This window comes from Homalodisca vitripennis, chromosome 5 (assembly GCF_021130785.1).
Source record: "Homalodisca vitripennis isolate AUS2020 chromosome 5, UT_GWSS_2.1, whole genome shotgun sequence".
NCBI classification, from domain to species: Eukaryota; Metazoa; Arthropoda; class Insecta; order Hemiptera; family Cicadellidae; genus Homalodisca; species Homalodisca vitripennis.
Window position 1 is genome coordinate 31,780,057 of NC_060211.1, and position 25,112 is coordinate 31,805,168.

The following is a 25,112-nucleotide window of genomic DNA, read 5'->3' on the forward strand; positions in this document are numbered from 1 at the left end:
TAGGCTTTTACAGATATCATTCATAAGACAATATATTTAGCTTACACATACAGTTTGTTTTTCATTCAGCTCATCTCCCAATGTCCAGTGCAAATCAAGGGCGGATCCAGTATTAATTTTCAGGAGGGGCCATCTTGGTTTTATTTTATCATTTTTACCATACAGAAGATTTTGCATTTCAATACAAAAAAATAAAATGTTTGAAAAGAAATTTACTTATTCTCATGAAGTTTATTTCATTTAAAGTTAGGTTATTTTTATTTTTATGGTCAAAATACCAAAGTGATAGATTTTTTCATAAAAACGTCTTTTTCGAAATCTTAAAGGGGGCCATGACCCCCATAGTCCCTTCCCTGGATCCGTCACTGATTCAAATCACTCAGTGATTGAAGATCACATGTCTTCTTAGAAAATCAGATAATATTTTTTTTAGTCCAACAAGAGGTCCCATACAAAATAAATATCAATCATCTTATCTGTTAAAAATATTCAAAATCCTTCAGATGATTTAGGTTTGAGTGTTATATACGTTTTTGATAATCTTCTAACTATGTTCATGGTCTGAGTATTGAGGCCAACTTAAGTTGTTGCGGTATCAAAATCTACCAAGTTAATAAATGTACATTGATTGTTCTGTCCAAACGTACTTTTAAATCGGTATAAATCAACTGTCGTTTATACCTTGAACCAATTAAGATATTCCTATGTAATCAAATCTTTGTAAACAATTTCCGTTTTACATTTGCATTAAACATTACTTTTAAACAATATTATTAGGTTCAACTTTTGCATTTAACTGTATTATAAGTAAATTTATATCTTTGTATTATTTGATCTTTTATTAATACATACGAACAAATGTTTCCATAAACTTCCTAGAGAAATAAAAGAAATTGATGGCATGGTTACTATCCAACATACATTGGAAGACGACTCATAAAGTATAACCTTTTATTCGCTGGACAGATTTAAGGAAACAGACTAGGTCTATTGTTATAATTAAAAGCGGATCTTTTATTTTTATTTTATTTGATTAAATGTTTCATGATTATTTTTAAGCCTTGTTCTGTCTGTTCTTATAAGCCACCCATTTTGCAAGGATCTTATCAAACTGAAGAATGAAGAGTTGGTTCAGTTAAAAATCACAATTTCTGATGAAAAGTTCAGGATTTGAGCCTTTGTTGATTTCTAAATCAGATTCATAGTTTAAAGTTCTGCGTCCACCTGCTTTCATTATGATTCTGGCCTCAATTGTTTACTTAGACCAGCTTGAAGGATGTCTTATTTTCCCACCTTTACAACAAGTAAACCATGCAACAACACATACACCCCATTTACCCATCTGAGTGTCAAAGATTCTGAGGATAACTTCTTGATAAAGGTACAGTCTTACCAAGAATTCTGTACTATAAGACGAACAGATCCAGAGCGAATAACCATGCAGGATAAAAGACGATGTTGCTGGCATCAACATTGTACTCGTGGCACAAACATCCATTTGACACTTGGGTGTCAATGACTCTGGTTTTAAGTTCTATATAAGGGAACAGTCTCATGAAGAATTCTGTGTTATGAGACGATCAGATCCAGAACAAAATCGTACAGGGCGAGACGATTTTTCTGACCTCAACATTGTTCACAGTCTCTTCTTCATTCACAAGTTATCTCTATATTTGTAAATCTTTGTAATTACTCAACACAGGTCCGAGTATCAGTGACCCTAAGGTTGCCACTTTTTCATAAACAATACCGGAAGCTTTCTTCATTAGTATCAAACATCTGCTCCAGCACCAAAAACCAACCAAGGTGGAATGAACCCATTGAGAGCCTCCATATCCACAAAGCACTTAAGACGTGATCACATTGTGTTCTATAGTTGTTTCGAACCATATGAGAGGTTATCTCTGTCATATGGCAATCGCCCAAAGCACTGGACGTTCAATTCTCTTCTTGTGCTTATTATCTTAGGATTCTTTGGGTTCTCCCAATTGTAAATAGGTATTAAAACACCTTCATTGTCACATGTAAAGCATTTATAGCTGAAGCAGTTTACTCACTACCCCATTTGGAAGCTGCTATAACGACCGGAAATGTTGACTTAAGCAAGCTTTGTAACCTGCCAAGCATCAACGCAGAATTGGTGAGAGCCATTAATGGGATTTTCCAGCGCCACAAACTGTAGCGTTGAATCATCTATATTTTTACTCACGTCACGTGACTTAGCAATCCAGTAGTTATTGTATATCGGTAGTTAGGGGGTTTAAAAATAATTCATTGCTAATGAAGACGTAACTGGAGGAAGTTGAAAAGGTAATTTGATCGAGATACCAATACATTCTTACCCAAATAAGTTCGTCCACTCGTCGAAAATGTTTAAAGAAGATGTTAGTTATTCTTTCAAAGAATTTATTGAACATACGTATATTTAATTTCGATTTCTAGACTATTTTTCTATATACTGAGGTTGGCCGTTTGAATAATAAAAAATAATATAATTTAATAGTGCTATTAGCATTCTTTTAAATATAAACAAAATCAGGAGGAAAGGATTTCAATAGCTGTGGAAAGAAAACTCAGTACTGGAACCGCAGACCATTATTTCATTCACAAGGGACAAGTGGGCAGAACATTTCTCTTTGCACAGTCCCCTCAGCTTTGGTGGTAATTTAATTCCATTTATCGATATTCTATTGCTGCTAGGGCCACATGGGAACACGATTAATAATTCCCCTTTTGTAATTCCTCTAAGCAACTTAGAATGGTATTCCACTTTCTGAAAATAGTTATTGTATACCTAGCAATTCAGGAATTGAAAGCCAATTTGCAATGTATAAGCACACAATCTTTGAACTAAAAAAAAATCAAACCTAGACCACTTACTGAGATTAATAACCAGAACTAGTAAACAAAATTTGCTATAGTGATGCTCTGCACTGCAAGTCTCTAGGTTTGGTCGATGAATTGTGTCATGGCGTTATGTTACTTACACAAGAGATAACTCATCCAATGCTACAGATTGAGGCACGGTAAAAGAGAGCGCTACGACTGCCATCTGTGGAGTGAGTGGCCAATTATTAAGTTCTGTGGCGCCGCCCTAGCGTTGAGTCTTAGAACTAACTGAAATCATCTTCCGGACACTACGTCGGTATGAATGATCTATATCCTGTGTAACTAATACAATCAAAGATTATGAACAGTGCTCCAGTGTGACCTATTTGTTGTAGCGTTTTTGTGACCTAGTTTTTCAGGATTCTTCTAGTGTAAGGATTTTCCCTTAAGAAACAAAGCGATCAGCCAATCTAGTTTTGGTGGAGGTTGAAATGGTAAGCTGTCAAGAGTTGAAAAACGATACATTTTTTCACTGATCACATTTTACTAGCTTGACATATTCAAACCATTTGTCAGACACAAATAGAAGTTAATCAGCGACAACCAACGAGATAAAGACTGGCCATTTGGCTGAAAATGATTACTTCAGTCTCTTATATCGTTGGCTGACGCCAATAAAACCGTTTTTAGGTGTCTGACTTTTAGCCATCTGTAAATCAGACACTCAGACTGTAACACCATTAATACATTCTCGATTAACATCATTATTTGACGCACATTGTATTTTAATTTTAGATATAAAGAAGCTAGATAATTTAAAACAAAGAATTATATCTACCACGGGAATTACCTGCTTTGTTGACACAGTTGTTTACAAGATACAATAATTATTACCTCCATTAATATTTTTAGCATATAATATACTATATGAAATCGTGTAAGAATTGTTCAGTATGTTTTCCCTTTTACTCCAAAAAGTACAAATTTTAATTCCTTTTTTATATTTATAGGTTGTTGAGTATAAAGCTAAATAAATCAATAATTAAGTTTTTCGGCTTTTATTCAATTTCAAAAGCAACTAGTTTAATTTGGATGTATACAGAAGCTTCCAAATGTACAGTACTAGAATATAGTGTAACGTCAAACGCACCAAGTCGCTCAGTAATCAAAATTGTAAATTGAAAATTTTAATGTTTACTTTTTAAACGAATCAAAATTAATAATGTTTCTCATTGATTGATACTGTTTGTTTACTGTTATTTGTCCATGGTAAATACCTCTTGAAATATGGCATCATCTCCATGGCATCACAGTAGTAAAAGTATCTCATTTAAGACTAAACTACGATAACAGTTCTAAATTTTGAAAATTTAGTTGTTCAGACATAGTATCGATGAATAAAATAATAGGTTTTATATCCTAACCGTAAATTCAATCCAATTTCATATGCTCTTGTGGTGACATGTTTCGAAGGTTAGTTAATCTTCATCGCCAGATCTTAGTAGCCACCACCAATACCACGGCTACTAAGGTCTGGAAGACCACATGAAATAGGATTAAATGGGCGGTAGGATATATAACCTATTATTTTAGTCAATATAATCAAGCCTGTGCTAATTACAGTTAATTATAGTAGTATCAATGGTTTGCCAATGATAATATGCAAAAGGAAGTTTTGATAATGTGGCATATATGTCGAGAAACTGAAATCATATATGTTACAAAGTTTCTGAAGAGTTGTATAATAATAACAGTTTATAAAGCTGTAATATTTTCAGTTGATATAATCAATGCTATGTAAAGTACAGAACTGTGTTAAATGTATTTCAATTCTCTGTACCCTACTAAAAAAGACGAGATAATCCTCGGAGACTTTTATTCCGAACGAACATTTTGCCTATCGTCACTGAAAAGATAATAGGATTTTGAACATTTGCCATCGTTATATGTTTCAAAAATATATAATGATGGAAAATCTCCAAAATCCTATTGTCCTTTCAATTCATCCATCGTCCATAGTAAATTTTAAACAAAGCATTGTTATTGATTGGTATTTTTAAAGATTCACTACTGTTTCAAAGAGGTTTCTCCATGAAAGCGAAGCTGGAAGTAGTTTATTGTCTGAAAATAATAATACTGTACTGACAGAGTGCCAGACTGCTTGACAAGTGGTGAAGACATTCGTGAGTGATTGTAGGACTAAATTTAACAACTTTATAGCAAGTTATTTTCTAGCCTGTTCTTTTATACACTCGATGATTTATAATGCTTACTTGCCGTACGGAATGTTTCTCTTGACCTTAAAAAGGAGGTTTGATAAACAACATATTTTAACAGTGTCTCCATAGTGTGACACCTCGTTCTGAAGCATTTGATAAAAGAAGGATAATGGTGAAATCGACAGTCTCTAAGTTGGCTCCAGCCAGAAAAGAATTTAATAATTGAATCTAGAATTTCACTTTTCAGAACTGCAAAAGCAATTTTTTTAAATTCCCAAAACGACAAAAAATATGTGATGTCATCATTTTCCTTGCAAACCGGATCTCATCATTTCTGGTTGAAGGATATTCGAAACCCACTGACCTCCAGCAGTTTTTGTGCATCTACGTCAGTCAACGTTCTGTCTGTTATTAGAACAGCCATTGATATAAAGGTGATGGATGAAATATATTGATTCCGCATTCCGAAGGCGCTAATCCAAATATCTAATGATCCAAAATTGTGAGAGTACATTATGAAGGCTTTAATGGAGTAACTTGATTACGGAAAGCTTACAGGTTTCACTGGAGAGCAAAAAATGTTTAAACTTCTGAATAATTAAAAGCGCACTTCGTAATGCTGAGTTTTGATGCCGTAGTTTTAAAATAACACATCAATACTGTTGATATTGAATTGTATTCATTTGCGCGAGGAATTTAATTTCTACCTTTAACCTATGATTCTAAACAGTAAATAATAGAGTTTTCTGACAGGTAATTCCTATTACCTATCATGAAAATTAACATGCATTTTTATTTATTACTTTCCTAAGCATTGCTTTGGAAGATTTTCAATGTGATTGTTTTTCCTAAAGAATCAGCCATTTTTTATCGTCAAAGTAATAACACAAATAAATAACAATAAACAGAGAAGGACATTTCATGGCTTATTATGTTCCTTTTTTGGCGCATATTGAGCACGCTCAGCAACATTGACACTAGTTTTATTATTGTTTAAGGCAATTTAATACAACATCAATTCAAAAATCATAAACACTCAACAAAACAAACTAATTACTATTATTATTAATATACCGAGTTCTTTTATAAGTTATTTTAAATCCAGCGGAAAAGATGGCTTATTTGTAGCAACCAATTTAAATAGTATTTTATTTAAATTGTACGTTGTACAATTTGGACAACGTACTATTAAATAGGGAACTTATATTCGAAATAATGTACCCTTAAATAATTTGCAATATTAAAACACAATATATTTGGTTGGTTTCATGATTAGGTGTGCGGTTTTATATACAGACTTGCAGATACGTAAAGGCGCGATGATAATAGATTAGCAAGTACGTATTATGCGCATGCGCGCGGTTTCCCAGTTTACTCTTGGACACCGCCGACGTACGACATGTGTATCCCCGGGTTGCATTCATGACCATTGACCAGTATGCGCTACGTGTACGAGATACGCTCGACGCCGCCGCTAACGTGGTATAACCTCTGAAGTTACCAAGTAAAGGGCGATATTCATAAATTGGATGTAGATCGTCCATTAAAATGTTCTAAACTTTATTAAAAACTGATTTATGAGAAAACGATTCCTCTAATATTGTTGTGTGGTTGATTTCTCTAGACAAAGCAGGCCGGACGAAGAATACATAGTTTATTTTCAGATAACCTCACTTTTCTCACAAATAGAGGTGAAGCCTCGTTTCACGTGGGAAATTTCTCTCCATTAGATTGTCAGCACTAGAACATAACGTTGCAAATCCGGGATCCAACAGAACGGGATATATTTTTGGCACAGTAAAAATAGATTTATTGATTTCAGTAATAATAGAATTTTACTCTAATATCTGTAGTTTATTCAGATTTCCCTCGGGTACTTTGCATACTGGTACACCGTGTGCTTGTAACATAACCTCAATCACAAAGAGGCGTCAATGGAGAATTTTTATCAGTCCGTTTCAATGGGCAGACGTGAGCGGACTGAGCCATGGCTTTCTTACCGCGAACGTCGCCATCTTGAAATCTTGCCCGGCCGGCCATTTTTGGAGATGGCACACTAGGAATAGCTAGGAGGTGACTGCTCTTGCTGCCTGCTAGACTTGGCTACTACTATCCGACCAGCAAACATCATCGATGAAGTTTTATGTGCCCTAAAATCGGCATTTTATTGTTATATTGAAACTTACCCGTTTAAAGCATTGTGCATTATCATTGCCTTTAAGCTATTGTTTATGTAAAATATTGCTCAATTTATATAACTCACTATCAGTTATCATCTAGAAAAAGTCGTTCGTAATGTTCTTGTAAAAATCTGTTTGTACTGGTCAGAGGGTAGTAAACTAATATATTTGCTAAAGAAAGAACTCTTGCCAGTATTATATGTCTCTATCCTTCCTATCCTCAATAATACAAATAGTTTAGTTCAGCTGTGTTTTCATGACAAACCAAATACCGTTGACACCCCTGAAGGGAATATTTGGCTCTTCATGAATACGAGAGTAAATTAATTTTCATCTAGTAATTTAATATCAAACTGCATTAAAATAGTACGTTTTCAGTTTCAAAACTAAGTATAAAACAAGTATTCTGTTTTAAAAATGAAGGTTATACATTGCTTACTTACAGCCAACAATTTATTTTTTACAGCAATCCTGATTTAGCCTATGATCGGTTCTGGGCGCATCTTGGCAAGCCGCGAATCTTCATACTGGTATTAAGAATCGTCTAGAGTTAGTATCGTTTATTTAATCAATCTGCTAAATCACTAAATGTATATCAGAAAAACGTCGATTAGCATTTCATAGAAGTATGTATGAATAAATAATGTTACCTAACTGAAATTAGTTTGAACCTATTGCTTTATTAGTTTTCCTGTAGGATATACTTAAGTTTGTAGACATGTTTAGAGTTTCGTTCCCAAAATGGAGAAAGAGAACCTTCACTCGTTAAAGACACCAAGGAAGGTAAATGTGCTAGCTTGATTATAGATTATCAGGACTTAATAGACAAAAACCAAGGGACCTCGATGGTCTAATATAATAGTGTATATATTTCTTTATAAAGAACTCTTCTTCTGGAGAAAATTCACAATTTTCAAACTAGATGCAAATTCTCCTCATATAATTTAACAAGATTAAGTGCTACAATTTCCCACCAATTACAAATTGGTTGGTGGCTGTGCCTTTCTAAGTGAAATCCTAGATACATCACTGTTGTTGTTTACGTACATCTCTTCGATATCAAAGTTGTACAAAGTAATAAAGCATTATAGATTGATGGTATATTATGAGCCAATCTTAAACCTCCTTCACCTCGAGGATTTCAAGAGATTTCTTTGTAGGTACCTTTCATCCAGAATGTTTGGAGGCCTTTTGAGGTAACCTCTATGCTATGATGGCTGTGTTTGTAGCTAGGAGCGTAAGAAGGGGTGAGATGTGAGAGATATAAATCTCTAACCCCCCTGATATTAAAAAAAATGTTAAATTACACTGAGAAATAAACCGATACCACGCATTCGAAGGACCCAACAGATCGTAACGAAAGAGGTAGCACACGAAAGGATACGGACGAATTCTTCTTTACTATTTGACCATAAAATCAATAGAGCTCTTCCTAGGGCTAAGAGAAACCTATTTTTGAAGTTTAAAGTCTCTAGAACCTTTCTATTAAGAGTTGTTAGACATGCAGATGAAGCGGATTTCAAGAGGACCGTATTGGGTCCTTAATAACAAGTTTGAATCCCTCAGTGTGTTGTTAATAATGTTGTTTAATTTATTATTTTACCAATAGTGTTATTTATTTAAACGTTCTAAATGTATATGGTAATAGAAGGGACATCTTGAGATGTCAAACTTTTCAAACTTCATGGCACTGTATGTTTATTTTATTTTTGGAGACCCATTAAGACCATGTTGGTGCTTCCAATGCAAGGCCACCTATATACCGCAATTCATGTTCCTACCATTCCAGAAAGTGCTCATTGTTTATTCCATCGAGAGAATGAGCCATTTTTCCTGAATTAACTGCATGACACACGTAAGTATTGAATAATCACTGACTGTTCTGACTAATGATAAAATGCGTTTTGTTTCAGATGCGAGAAGTTGTTTAACGTGTGACAAAGTATTAGAAGAATTAGAAAAAATTGACGATGATACGGACTCATTTGGTGTGGACTTTGTCAAAATCAACGATAAACGACTGGCCAAACACTATGGGATCAAGAACTTCCCCGCACTCACGTACTTCCGCGAAAAGGAACCCATCATCTATGAAGGTAGGGGTGTAAGGGAGTGCAGTACCCATCGACAACCTTGTGTTTAGTCCCTTATAACCAATGTTAATATATAAAGTTCTCCTAACCTACCAAAACGAGATACGTTGATGAAACAAGAAGTATTTTTAAAGCATATGTTCGTATAAAGAGATTCCAGTACACAACATTTACGTAATTTTACAATATTTATTGTTTTAAAACATAGACGTAACAAGTTTTTTGTGCACTTTAAAAAAAATATAATCACTGGATTCACTAGGCAATGAATTAACGAGTACAATGATATAAAAATTGTGTGTAAACCATTAAAAATAAGGTCTGGACGACCGTTTGAAGTTGACTTAGGTTATACAAGACTAAACACAAGATCGTTGAGGGGTACTCCGCTTTCTTAATATATACAGGTACTTTGTAATTTACTGGGGGTTTTAATGTAGGCTATTTGCTTGCTGTACGTATATTTTTTGTGACAAAATAACAGAGGTATGTATTAGCTTTGACTTTTTATAGACTGATACGGTACATGATCAAAGTTATTAGTAGGGTAATGCTTAAGATAAATGTGTAGTATACAGAATCACTAAAATAAGGTAAAAAGTGGTGTAAAACATCCTAAATGTTTTAGTTTATTCTTTGTAGCTTACAAAATAGAACCGTTTTTCTCAGAAATTGTGGCAGCTATGTTTACATAAATTAGATTCGTCAAGAATTTTTGTTACCAGCATTATTGATTATAATACTGTATTATAAAAAGGACTGAATATCACAAGGACAAGTTTGGATGGATGAATTAATAATTATACCATTACGTATAATTGAATTATCAACATGCATAACATGAGGATGTGGATTTACAAGTGGAATTGACGTGTAAGCCAGAATACCTGGCTGGGGTTTTGTCAGACTTTGGTGCAAGACGTTTCCACGTAATGGCGGTCTCGGCAGATTGGGCTTCCCGCCAAATCAAGCATTTAGCCACCCGATTCACATTCCTTCTAACACGTGTTCAGTCAAGAGATTCCAAGGCTGCTGATTATGCCATCAAATAAATCAAGATAATTACATTGACTAATCGCTGTTTGAGTTATGGACTAAATCTTCCATTATGATTTTATTTTTAAGAAAATGGTATTTTATACCAGCACCTAAATAGACACCCATGGGAATAAGTATATTTTCAAAATATACATATAAGACAAGTCACAGAACATGTATTTTATTCTATTTAAAAGTACTATGAATTGTTGAAAGTCATAAAATATACATTAAATCTTACTATAGAGAGGTCTTGTTTTAGGTTTACCAAAATATCAGTTATACATGTTGCTGTATATTAGATTATCCTCCTAAATTTATCAGTTATATGTTGGGATGTAATTATAAAAAAACTTTGACAGGACAGGTTATACATACATTTACGCACCTTGCGTAATTCAGTAGAAAGATGGTTTTTATTTGAAAGAGGAAACTGGTTTAGACATCAAAATAAATTATTGTGTTTTTATCTTTTCACTTGATATGATTTTTTCTGTGTACAGTATAATCAAATTACGTAATAATAATTACGTAATTATGTATAAGATTACGAAATAGGTGAACTTTTAGCATATTTTTTTAAGAGATATTCATTTACATATAAATACACGCTCCTTTTCTGATATGTTTTTTTTTCAAATTGACTGGATTTCTCTGTCAATTTTAATAAATAACGACTGCAGTTACCAAATTAACTGAATCTAAAATTCATATATTATTATTGTTTGAAAATATGATAACATCTTTTATAGTATGATTAAGTTACATCATCTAAAGATTCATACGTTCAGTAAGAAATATGAAACAAAATACCAAAGATTTGCGTCAATTACTGTTTTAGCCTGGTTATTATTTTCTTCCGCAATAATTGTTATTAGATTGCTTAGATTACATTATGTTAACTGGTTTGATGACCAAGGAGAGTTTTCTCAATTTCTCGGTTATGAACAGAGAGATAAGATAGATGATACTGGATAATTGCAATATCCGCAACAAGAAGAGTATTTAATCTCATTATCTGTTGGGTTCTGACAGGTGATTTGATGGACGAGGAGAGTGTTCTCGACTTCCTGACCAGCCTGGAGGCCATGGATCTACCAGACAGGATAGAGGACGTCAATGCCAGGATTCTGCTCAAGATAGTAGAAGACACAGATTATGTAGCTGTTCTCTTCTGTGAGTAGAATAACGTTTGTGTTTAGTCAAACTCTCTTGTCTTTACTGATACGCCATACAAGTTATACCATTGGTATATATGTCAGTAAAATGAATTGAAAGGTGTGTTTGGAAACCATTATTTAAAAAAATAAATTAAGTAGAGATATATTTGTGATTACTTTTCACATTTTTTGCTAAATTTTAAGTTAATGTCTGTAGTAAACAAATTTATCATTCTACCTTCTGATAACAATAGTTCAGTTATAGATTTAGTGTTTCTGAACATTAATAGATTACATAACAACTTCAAATTAATTTAGTTTGTAGTTGACATTCTTCGCTTTCAAGGGGCTTTTTATAATCATCCAGTTATTTTTAGTTTGTGAGATGTGGAAACGCACGCCCACACTGTGTAAACACCATCGAAATGCACTCTGCCGGTAAAAGGGTTTGTACATTAATGGTGTTTTCGAAGTATTTGTGTGTAATAAGAATAGTCTACGCCATTTCTGTTTTGAAATGGTCAATTATGAATATTTATCGACACAAAGAAAATTCTTGTATTATTGTACAAGGATACTATTTTTGAATTAACTATGTTTCAGTATAGGAATTTAAACTACTAACTTATAGACAATATTTACAGGTTTTAATTGTTTAAAAAAATGATATTTATTTATGGCATTGTTTTAGATGCAAATTTAAAAATTCGTCTACGGATAGGGTCTAAAATTTTTATTTTCAATTAAAAATAACATAGACTTTAGGTTCCAACTGATTTTCTGTGTAACATTGGTTATTTTATGAGTTTAATTTGTACTGATTGTTTTGTATTTGTATTGTTTGTTACGTTTATGTTATTTTCTTTCTTTATCTGTGTGTGGGATTTATTTTATTAGTCAATTACATAGCCAGGGTTTGGAGATATTTTCACAAAAAAATGTAAGAGCATTCTTGAAATCACTGTCTGTTTGCTAATTTCCTTCATATAATGTATTTATTTTTAATACAATTTAATATCTAGTGGGAAGAATATTTTGATGGAGTTTCAAGCGTAATTAATATTTTTTGTTTAAATTGTAAAGTATTGATCAATTCTACAGAGCTTTATAACTGTTATGAAGATTTTAACTGTATTTGGTGGTTTTCATGTTATATAGAATTTAGAAATATTTATTGTTTCTAAATGTTTTTATTTGAGTGTTATATCTTAGTAATAGAATATTTTAGTTTTAGATTTTGATATTAACATTTGCATTTGTTGTAATGCAACCTGACTCTTACAGTGCGTATGTACACCCTTACTGTCTGGGACCTATTGTAACATTCAGTCGAACACTGAAACGACTATAAAGAAACAAGAGTGCTTAGTATCTCAAGTTTTCTCAAAACGTTTTAAATACTTCGGTTGTACTCTTGATTGTATCCCTATAAGAACAATTACCTCCAAACACTTTTACACGGTTAGTTTTTATTACTGAGTTTTGGAAGACATCTTATTTTAAAGGTATGGGCCAATTAATACAAATAGAAATACTTTTTTTAGACTTAAATACTTTTAATATTTTTTTCTGAAAAAATCTCTGTTGTAAAAAATATACACTTTATGAAAACAGGTGAACAAACGTTTTGAAACATATTAATCATATATCTTTTAAAAGAGACATCTTCCGAAATAACTACGCTATAAAAATAAGAGCTCTAAAGAATTTGAGTTTTAACATTGTTCTATGAGGTAAAATGCAAGGTTGTTTTACTGGTTCTTAATAGTATTATTTTATCAGTTCACAAAAATTTGTTAATTACTGAGGCTTGGACGAGTTCTATAAAAATTAAATGCTATCTTGATTTATAGATCTCAAAAAATACAGATCAGAGTTATTGAAGTAATCTTGATATAATCTGTGTACCTGTTCTTAGAGTTTTGAAGAATTCTGCCTATTGGAGAGATAATTTCGAATTAACGTTTGTAAGTGCTTGGGTTGTAGTACCACAACCTGATGACAGAACTCATCTCAAAGACATGGCCACAACTCTGCCACTGAGGGGTTAAACCATTCACGTGCATTTTGCTTGGAGCTACTGAATTTTGGCATCTATTTATTGGAGTGTTGTCAAAATTTCATTCTCAAGATGTGTTGCTGAGAGTTAATAGCAATGAATTAAATTCAGACTGCCACGCCGGTGTGAGGCTAGAGCCCCACTATTTTTAAAAAACCCCAACGTGGGGCTCTAGAGACCCATGCCTTACCAACACCTCAGCCCGGCATAGGGCACTAGAGACCCACTAATTTTCTTAAAACCCTGTGTGGGGCTCTAGAGACTCATGTCTTATCATTCACCTGAGCCCGACGTAGGGCTCTAGAGACCCACTCATTTTCTTAAAACCCAGAGTGGGGCTCTAGAGACTCATGCTTATCATCACCTCAGCCCAGGCTAAGGCTCTAAAGACCCACTTATCTTCACCTCAGCCCTGTGTGGGGCTCTAGAGACCCACTCATTGTTCTTAAAACCCAGAGTGGGGCTCTAGAGACTCATGCCTTACCATCACTTCAGCCCGTTGAAGGTTTCTAGAGCCCCACACTTTGTATGATTGGTATGGTGAGTTTAACCCAGCCATATTTGCAATAGATTGATCAAATGTGTCATGGCATGCATTTTAAATGGTTTTTAATTCTTTCTTAAACTTACGGTTTTTTACACATATAGGTAGTACAAAATATATGCAGCATATAAATTATGCAATAAGATCATGATCGTCCTGAACATTGTTAAGAAAAGAAAATTTATATTAAGGTGTTTTGTAATATGTTGAGAGAATAGAGGCAGCTTAATTCTTATTTACCAGTCAGTACACATGACTCAGAACCTGTGAAGAATAGCTATCCAAGTTAAATCCACAACTTCTCAGAGGAAAAATTCTTTTAGAGGGTTGTCATTCTGGTTAGCAACACTGACTATTAATTTTCAATTGATAGTCATTGCAACCTTCCTGAGTCTCCAACCAGTTCTGGAATAGTAGAACATAATGTCTGACACTGCAGCTCTAACATCAGATATAGCCAATTTCTCACCAAATCTCAAAGTTCCAAGGAAAGTAAATATCATACAGATAAATAAATGGGCTAATTACTCCAGGCAAATCATAATTATGGAAATTCATCAAGAGTAATAAAGTAGAGATGATAGTTTAAGTTACTCCAAGCAAAATACACCTTTTTAGTCATGTGTTATAATCTAGTGATAGTAGATCAGTTTTAGCATTGTGTCAGCTGTGTACATAGCTTAACTAACCACTGAATGTTTAGGTCCGAGCACGTGTGGAGGGATCCCTAGCTCTAGTAAGTAAGCTCACCCTCGTATCACTCGCCCTCGCCACTTGCTCTCTGTCCTGTATCATGTATTTGGTTGTCGTCTATCTGTCTTCGTCATAATTAATTACCAATTACTCCAGCTTATGCAATCCTGGTAGATGTTTGGTTGGTTGACATTTTATATTATTGTTAAAGACTTTGTTTTAATTAATCACAAAACTGCTACTTTAATTGCTAATCATTTCAAGGTTCTACGAAGATAATTAAATCAAACATAAGAGACAGTTAATGAATAGTCTGGCAATTTAATTATTTGTAAAAGAATAAGCTCGCCCACATGCTTTAATTGAGGATTTGGGGAAATTACTCATCATGATCTAGATTTACATTTTTAAAGAAGCGTTTTATGTAATTGCGTTCCATTAGATGTTTGGTTGATTAAAATTATTCAGTTTAAATACTAATTAATTGGACTATAGGTTAAATTATTAGCTAAAATTGTTGTGATAGTTGACTTTCTTGTTGAATTGGAGTTTTTTTTTAATACAAAAATGTAAAATTGTTTAATTTACACTGACTTACATATTTATAGGTTTAAAATACTTCCTAAGCAGTATTAAAAATTAATTATAACATTTTGGACTAAGTTATTTGTTTATTATCATTATTTATTTCTGTAGGTGAAATAGATTCTTGTCTTTCACTATATTGTATTATACATGTCCAAGTCAATAAGGGTTTTACTGTTGGATCTATTTTAAACATCTTATCCAATTAGGTAAGGAAGCATGTTTCACAAAGGAAAGATGACACTAATTGGAATAAAACTGAAGATAAAAGTATTTGTGGTGCTACATGGGCCCTTTTAAATGGTTTTTATTTTGCAACAATTTTAAAATTATTTTTAGCTTTTTTTCTCCCTAGAATATGAATGTTTGAAAACACATGTATTTTTCTTTTATTATTATTTGCTTTTTTATGTTTGATCGCATATCTATTCATTATACAATTTTTTGTTTTAGAAGGACAAGCATGTAAAGCATGGTATGCTATGTTTTAATAAGTAGCAATTATTATGGTCTTTAACATTATAAGACTGTTTTAAGAAACAATATTTAAGATATACGATATAATTTATGGATGAACAATGAATTGAACTAAATACATAATTTGTAACAGATAGTACAAGGGTTATTATCCAGAGGATATAGAACTGTTAATCACTACCTCCCCAAATTGCCACACCCCTTCCAGGAACAAAACAACTGAACAGGCAATGCCTCCCTTCCACTTTAAACAGTGCTTTTATCATATGTTTAAAGTTAAAATAGACAGTTTTATAACTAAAGGATATTTAGAATATCAATGATAGTACCTTTAATCTAATGTTTGTATTATTTGGTTTAAGCTTATAAATGAACTAATCAAGCTAATGTCAAAAGTCCAAGTTCAATAAATATTATGAATAAGCACTACCAAGTTTAATATAAAATTATAATGAAGATTGGAGGAACAAAACTCTACTCTCAACATAAAATGCAAAAACTTACAACTAAAAATTGTATGTTTTAAACACCCCAGGCAATATAAAGCATTGATTAATTAAAAAATGAAGTTTAATGGGGAAATGCATTTTTAGAAGATGCAATTTTACTGTATAAGCATTCCTGAACAAATAATGGCATTGATTATCTTAGCATTATGAAACTGTGATGATAATGTTTCGTTTTGGGTTGTTAGTTTTACTTCACTTCACTGAATTTTCTTTATTCTCTGGACCAACCTAGTGCAAAGTAGTAGGATCAAACTTCTCAATAGCATTTAACCTGTACTTATTTTCTTTGATTTTCAAAATTAGTAGTGTTTACATGATGTTTTATTTGTACTGCATAATAAAAGACCATAAAGCCTTATATTAGTTGTTTGTGTTTCAATGAGACAAGGACATGTTTAGAATATACACACAGCTACAATTAATTCTGTATTCTGTCGTCATTTCTTGTCATCCCTGTCTACATCCATTAAACATAACCTTAAAACTTCTCTGAACCTGTCAAAAGTTTATATCTTGAAAATTCTGGGCTTTATTATTTCAAGATACGATGTGACAGCATATTCTTTGTCTAACTGTGTTTGTGGTTTAGACAAACCTCAATGCAAGAAGTGCGCGAAAGCATTGCAAGAGTTAGAGAACATTGATGATGAAGCGGATCAGCTGGGCATTGGCTTTGTCAAGATCTCTGATGAAGAATTGGCAGATGAGTACAACCTTGGAGAACTTCCAAAATTAGTCTACTACCGCCATCAAATCCCCATAATATACGAAAGTAAGCGATTTTGTTCTTCTAAAAAAATATCCAAGTTAAGGTTTTTATCAATTTTTTCCATTTCTTTCATTACTATCACTTTGAATAAATTTTAGTTCAAAACTTTTACTTAATAAGTAGGTAGCCTACATAATTCATAAACATTACTCAATTGTAATTTATATTTTATAGCCTAGTCTAATTTAAAACAAATATGTTTTAAAGTTCTGACGTTTATCTTAATGCTTGTCCATTTTGCTTTGAATTTGATAACCAAACAAGCAGTGACTTAATACCGAACTACTGTTACTAGGCGAGTTGACGAGAGAAGAGGATGTGTTGGAGTGGTTGGTGCAGAACAAATCAACTGGAGACGAAGAAGATGTCATCGAGGATGTAACAGCAAAGACACTTGAAACTCTGATTGGATCTATTGACAACTTAGTCGTCCTGTTTTGTAAGTAGATTAAGTAATTTATTCGGGGAGGGTACGATAAGCGGACCCGGTGTTTTATATCGAAATTGGCAAACGATATTACTTACCCATAACCATCGATATAATCAATCGATACTGATTAATTATTTTGAACAGTTAACTTAAATATTTTGAAAGTGGTGATCCATGAAGTAGCAAACCCTCTATCAGTAGTAAAAAAATAATCTACATCAACAGCTGTAAACACTTTCAAATAATAAACATAAGGTAATATTTCAATTTTACATAAGTAACATTTGATTATTAAAAATGGCAGTCAATTTTAGAAAAATGCACGACATTGCTTTGAAAGATAATAAGACATGTTTTACTTGGTTTCAACATGTTGGACTCGTACAGAAAAACCCATTATGTGAAATTTGTGGGAAATAAACAACTGTAACTTGAGAGGAGCAAATGTGGTTGTCTTCAGTTTTCCTAATTTTTGTTATAATAATTTGTTTCATCACTGTAAATATTAAATTCATATTTTAATATAAAACATATGATTGTTATTGAGGACTATAGATACTTTTATATCGATTGATGGTCTAGGATTTGAGATACGAATATTAGGTATCGATGATTACATTCTTCGATATAAAATACCGGGTCCGCTTATCGCACCCTACCCATTTATTCATAATGAAGGACTGAAATTCTAACAAGTTGTAATAAAAAGGTGCTGAATGATAAGATCAAATATTTAGATTTATTTTTATGTCATATTTCTTAGGCTGTACTCTCCTTAAACTAGATAACAGTTATTATTTTGATTGATACTATTTTAAAAGGTAATCAAAAGAACTCGCATGAAAAATGCAAGACACAACACTCTTTTTTAACTTAATGTTTTCTGTATGGTTAGTAGCTGAAACAACAAAGTTATGGATATCAGTGAAGATGTAGTAGAAGCTCTCGGCACAGGTGTTTAGTAGTGAACGGTTTCCAGATGACAATGATGACGAAGACTCGATGCAGGTGCTGGGTGAGCTGGAGAAGATTGACGATGATTGTGACAAACATGGTATCCAGTTCGTCAAGATCGATGACGTGCAAGCCGCCAAATCTTTCGGCATTGATGACGTCCCAGCCATTGTCTACTTTGAAAAACAGATTCCGAATGTGTATGATGGTGAGTAGAATGTTTTCTTAAGATTATAAATATTTCATAATCAGTAAAGTCTGAATCTGTTCCATCATCGACAATCCCTGGTGTTATTTACAATTTTCCAATAATAGTGGCAATGTTCCGAAATGTTGTTAATATAGTAACTAAGATAACATACCATGAACATAACTAGTGAAAATAAATTCTAGTTTAATATTCTGGAAATTGCATACTAAAATGATTAGATTTTTCCTATAGTAAAGTCTGAATCTGTCACTTATTCTTGGTATCATATTGTTTGAAAATTGTGAATTTACAATTAATAGCTAAAAAACAACTAACTACTCATAAATTTCCTCTTTTTGTAGTTTTAATATTTTTAGATTAGTAATCGTGGGATATTTTCGTTAAAGTTTAATTATAATTTTAAGCAAAATTTGCAATGGATATAAAAGCGATTTACTTTACAACAATTTAATACTCTGCACTGTTGAATATTAATTTTTACATTAAAAAATTAAAAATAAATTGTAATTAATTGAAAATCTATTGTCAATGAAATATTAGCTGAATTTCTTCAGCAGAGTAAAAGAATTCCAATCATAAACTTCATAAACATGAAGAACATTAAACTTAAAAACGTGTTTGAATGTTGAAAGAAAGTATCTCAAGCGTACAAAGCTAAATATAACCTACTTCATAAATTCTGTTTAATTTTGTGATATTTTTCTTAAAATATTTTTTTTTATTTTGAGGTGTTCAAGAATAACCTTATTATTCTGAATAAACTGAAGAAAAAAATGCATATTGATTCGTACATTTACATTTTAACCATCTAGTAAAGAAGTGAAGAAATACTACGCTTTCACTTTTATCTTTGTATATTTGACGGTTTTTGTGGTTTGCTGTTATCTAAAGAAGAGCTGGTTTTTAGGTGACATTGAGAATGAGGATGAGATCCTCGAGTGGCTGGTGGACCAGCTGGAGAAAGACGAGATTGAGGATGTGACTGACGAAATGCTCGACCGACTGGTCAAGGAGGGGAAGACTCTTGCTGTACTTTTCTGTAAGTACAGTATCATATTTTATTCTATTATATTGAAGATTTCCATCGCATGTACTGTTTACAATATAAACCATCGAATGATGTGTCTGATTTTGTGCATTAATTACCATCTGAATTTCACGTCAATTTGCTATTATTTTATTTCTGAATGATTTAAGATGGAATAAATAAAAAATCCCATTGTTATCCTTTACTTCTGTATGTATGAAAAACATAGTTTTTATTAAACTTACAGACTGAACATTTAACAAATTTGTATCTAGTTATTAATTTTTTTTCTGATAATTTTACATTGTACTATAATAATTTTGAATTTTTTGTCCTGAATGTGCCTTTTTTCCTGTATCGGTTCATGAGTATTTTGAAATCTTTCATGATTATTTATCACACGATTATGCTTAGCTGCTGTCTCCACAACTTATAATTTTCGTGCTGTATAGGTATGTAGTTTTTCTTTTGTAAGGGTCATTCTTTGATTACTTATGACTTGATTATGCTTGGATGATTTAAAATTTAATTTGTACTTATACATTCATAATAATTCCTTGTTTCATGTACGTTGTGGTGCATAATTTTAACAGTTTACTCTACTCGGGCTGTAGAAATTTTTTAATTCCAATAAATGTTTTTTGTTTTAATTTTTAATCTTTTTAATATTTTTTTTTACTTTTTGTTGGATTCTTATAAATATTTGAACATGTTGACTGCAGCAGATACAGTAGTGCAAAGTAGTCTTGTGACGCAAGACAAGAACATAGTATATAGCGGCAGTGAAGCTGTTAACTATCTAAATCCACCGTGTGTACGTTCATTACTAGTTTAAACTTGAACAGGTGTTACAATGTTGCAGATGACAACAATGATCGCAAGTCTCAACGTGTTCTCAATGAGTTGGAGAACATTGACGATGAGTGCGACAAGCTGGGCATCGTTTTTTGTGAAAATTGATAACCCAGATGAAGCGAAAGAGTATGGCATTGAGAAAATCCCAGTGCTCATGTACTTCGAGAAGGGCATTCCAATGATGTATGAAGGTGCAGTAAGCATTCTACTTTAATACAGTAAACTATGATTGATATTGTTCACTTATCTTGATTACTACATAAAGAAAGGGGATATTATACTACTCTGGTTTAAAAACTAAATTTTTTAGGTGCTTTGAAACTTTAAAGTGGTTTGAATAATAGATTTAAAAAGTTTTGTAAAAAAGGTGTAAAATTGAAGATTTTCACAATTATTAACACAACTCAACATGTTCTTATTCGAGGAAAATAAAATAAAAATATTCGAAACATGTTAAATTAACTTACAAAACACTATGTTGCACTTTTCTATACGTACAAGATAAATATTTTTTGTAAAATGCGTAGGATTCAGTTTTTACATTCATTGTATTCTGCAATCAGGGTTGCTATTTAATAGGTGTTAACTGATTCTTTTCTTAGCCTACAATTTCGGAATAAGGGGCAAAATATAAAGCAAACCTAGTAGTTTAAATCAGATTACCTAAATCTTGATTATATTTTAATTATTAAAAATTGTAAAAAGAGAAATCTACTTTGGTTGTAAATCGTTAATTTAATGTGAAATAGTTTCCAAATGAAAGGATTTTCAGCTTGTTCGTATAATGTAATATACTTTTCCGGATATTATTGCTAAGATAAGCCAATATAGTTTCTTGTAAGGTGGTAGCTTTTGCAGATAAATAATATTATCATATAGAAATTATAATACTTATAAAATACAAAAAAGGATAAGGGATTTCATCATTTCACAAAAAATGTTTAAACACTGCAAGTAACCTTATTTACATAAAACTGTGTTTTAAAGATTATACCTTTTATATTGATAAAAAATAAATAATAAGGGTTAATTTGGCCATAACAATTTTCTTTGATAAAAAAGTGAGTATGACACAGTTTTGGAACATTACAGGTAACTTGGAGGAAGAGGAGAAGGTGTTGAAGTGGTTGGAGCACCAAAACACCAACGATGAGATTGAGGATATCACGGACGAGATGTTGGACATGCTCATTGACAAGATGCCACACGTTGCTGCTCTCTTTTGTGAGTACCAATGTGAAGAAAGTTAATGTTAAGTTAATTTATTAATTTAAATTTCATAATTTAATTTTTTAGTTTTCGTTATTTACACCCGAGAGTTGCAAAGAAGACAGTTGGAGTCCGGCCAATAGTGGTATTGAAAAATTTATTCGAGTGTTTCTGATGTTCATTTTTGTTTAATTCCATTAAGTTTGTGACTGAATCTATTAAAATTTTGATTATATAGGATAAGTAAAATGACATTAATTTGGTTTCTATTTTCCTATACTCCTTTTTGGCTTTAACATGCCATTGTCGACAGCAATAAAATCTAAATATTCAATTGGAATAGATTCTTAAACACTTATATGTAAGGAATTAGTGTAAAAAACGGTAGAGTAGTAGTGTAGAGTTAATACAAAGTATTGATATTACTACATTAATTTTGGGACTATAAAAATGATTTTTTTCTACCAAAACATAGGTTTTTTAAAAAGTAGCATCCTACTAAGAACAGCTCTCATATTTTTTCAAATCGCCAAGGTTAAAGATTGAAAACAACATTGAGTCAAGCCGTGTGTCTGTCTGGCAGGTAGACAGTTTGGCAACGCATAGCTCTGGTTGGATGAGGCTAAGTGGCGGCTCCAAAGGGGCCACGCACTTAACTATCTTCTCTGCTGCTCTCTCGTTTCATAAAAATGTTTTATTGTTGTCAATAATTGACTCTTTTTACTCATACTTCTGCCAAAGTTGCCAATCCAAGTGACATAGGAGGTTTTAATTGTAAGTTGTCTTCTATGGGCAGCTTCTTTAAATAAAAATCCTCAGCTTATCATGTTAAAAATTATACTTTGTATTTTATTAGATGAAATAAAACTTGATGTATTAAATAAGAGTCAGAATTAAAAATATGATCAATGCTGCTGTTTACAGATGACAAGGATCAAAAGAAGAGCCAGAAGGTGTTGACTGAGCTAGAGAACATAGATGACGAGTGCGACCAGAATGACATCGCTTTTGTTAAGATCGACAACGATGCTGAAGCCAAAGAGTATGGCATTGATACCCTTCCCGCCCTTATTTACTTTGAAAAACGCATTCCATACGTGTATGATGGTAAGTGTAAAAACATCAATGATACTTTTTCATAGATTAGAGTATTGTTTAGTGCTGCTGCTTTTATTACAAGAGTATATTATCAAGTAACCAATACAACTTGGCAATTGAGAATAATGATTTATTCCAGCATTTAAAATGCACAAAACAAATTAAATGAAATTTTCCCTGGAAAACACAGAATTACGTGGGAAGATTTATTTTGGCCTATTTAGCAATTAATCTCAGACAATGTGTAGGTGACATATTTGTGGGGACATATGCCGTTAACAACTCATCATCTTTATTTCCAAGGTGGATTATAAATTTATTGCTTGTACTCCAATTTTTGTAATTCAAAATTTGATTAAAACTTGATAGAATTATGGTAAATCTTTTAATCAGACTCCATTACTATTTTATCAGATTATCAAATTGGATCAGTGACAAGATGAACAAGATTAATTAGGTACCTGAAATCAGGGTATATTGTATTTTTTATAGAACTTGATCAAAGTTCAATCAAATCTTATTGAGAGATTTTTAAGTTGGTGGAATAGATAAAATAATTTGTCCCATGGATTAGGGGTACACCCCCAAATTACTACTATAAGTAAATAACTATAGTTTAGTATTTCACATTTGGTCCCAATTGTTATTGAAATGTGAATATGAACCTCTGGTGGAAAATGTAAAATTAATTTACAGGTTTTTTCAAAGTTAAGTGATCAATGCAAACAATTTTTATATCATAATTATTCTTTTTATGAGAGATTAATTGTTATTTTCTGAAGACAATTAGATTTTTTGACTTATAAAAAATGCGCGTTAAATTGAGCTAATATTTGGGCACTGTTTTTTAAAAAAATATTATGGATGACGTATTTGTGTCTCAACACTTTTTAAGCCTGATAATGTAAACTTTAACACTCATTGGGAATCTTAAAATCTTATTAATTTATTGGAACTATTTCTTTCCCAAAGAATTATATTATAAATATTAAGTATTAACAGAACTGTAAAATCATGGGATCTCAAAGATGTAACAATGTATGCTTAAAAATGTATAGGGAAGTGGCTCAGATGCTAGGAGCTCATTTACCAGAAGAGATGCAGTGAGATTCCTGACAGCTCATTGATTCTGCCTACTATTGTATACAGGTGACCTGACTAAGGAGGAGGAGTTGCTCAGCTGGCTGATCCACCAGAAGAGACACAGTGAGATTGCTGACATAACTGATGAGATTCTGGACAAGCTGATTGATTCTGTCAACTGTTGTATAAAGGTGACCTGACTAAGGAGCTCAGCTGGCTGATCCACCAGAAGAGACAAATTGAGATTGCTGACATAACTGAAGAGATTATGGACAAGCTCATTGATTCTGTCTACTGTTGTATACAGGTGACCTGACTAAGGAGGATGAGTTGCTCAGCTGGCTGAACCACCAGAAGAGACACAGTGAGATTGCTGACATAACTGATGAGATTCTGGACAAGCTGATTGATTCTGTCAACTGTTGTATACAGGTGACCTGACTAAGGAGCTCAGCTGGCTGATCCACCAGAAGAGACAAAGTGAGATTGCTGACATAACTGATGAGATTCTGGACAAGCTGATTGATTCTGTCTACTGTTGTATACAGGTGACCTGACTAAGGAGGAGGAGTGAGATTGCTGACATAACTGATGAGATTCTGGACAAGCTGATTGATTCTGCCTACTGTTGTATACAGGTGACCTGACTAAGGAGGAGGCTCAGCTGGCTGATCCACCAGAAGAGACACAGTGAGATTGCTGACATAACTGATGAGATTCTGGACAAGCTGATTGATTCTGTCAACTGTTGTATACAGGTGACCTGACTAAGGAGGATGAGTTGCTCAGCTGGCTGATCCACCAGAAGAGACAAAGTGAGATTGCTGACATAACTGATGAGATTCTGGACAAGCTGATTGATTCTGTCTACTGTTGTATACAGGTGACCTGGCTAAGGAGGAGGAGTGAGATTGCTGACATAACTGATGAGAATTCTGGACAAGCTGATTGATTCTGCCTTCTGTTGTATACAGGTGACCTAACTAAGGAGGAGAGAGTGAGATTGCTGACATAACTGATGAGATTCTGGACAAGCTGATTGATTCTGTTACTGTTGTATACAGGTGACCTGACTAAGGAGCTCAGCTGG

At 32.8% G+C, this 25,112-nt stretch overlaps 1 protein-coding gene across 1 annotated transcript in view; it reads left to right on the forward strand.

The window, feature by feature from the left end:
* LOC124361938 overlaps positions 1–25,112 on the forward strand; it is a 123,195-nt gene that overhangs the window by 34,110 nt on the left and 63,973 nt on the right. The window contains 11 exon segments of the mRNA XM_046816018.1: positions 9,142–9,324; positions 11,395–11,535; positions 14,826–14,858; positions 16,976–17,158; positions 17,451–17,594; positions 18,565–18,747; positions 19,658–19,789; positions 20,640–20,722; positions 20,724–20,823; positions 21,725–21,856; positions 22,766–22,948. Coding sequence (XP_046671974.1) covers positions 9,142–9,324; positions 11,395–11,535; positions 14,826–14,858; positions 16,976–17,158; positions 17,451–17,594; positions 18,565–18,747; positions 19,658–19,789; positions 20,640–20,722; positions 20,724–20,823; positions 21,725–21,856; positions 22,766–22,948 — 1,497 coding nt within the window.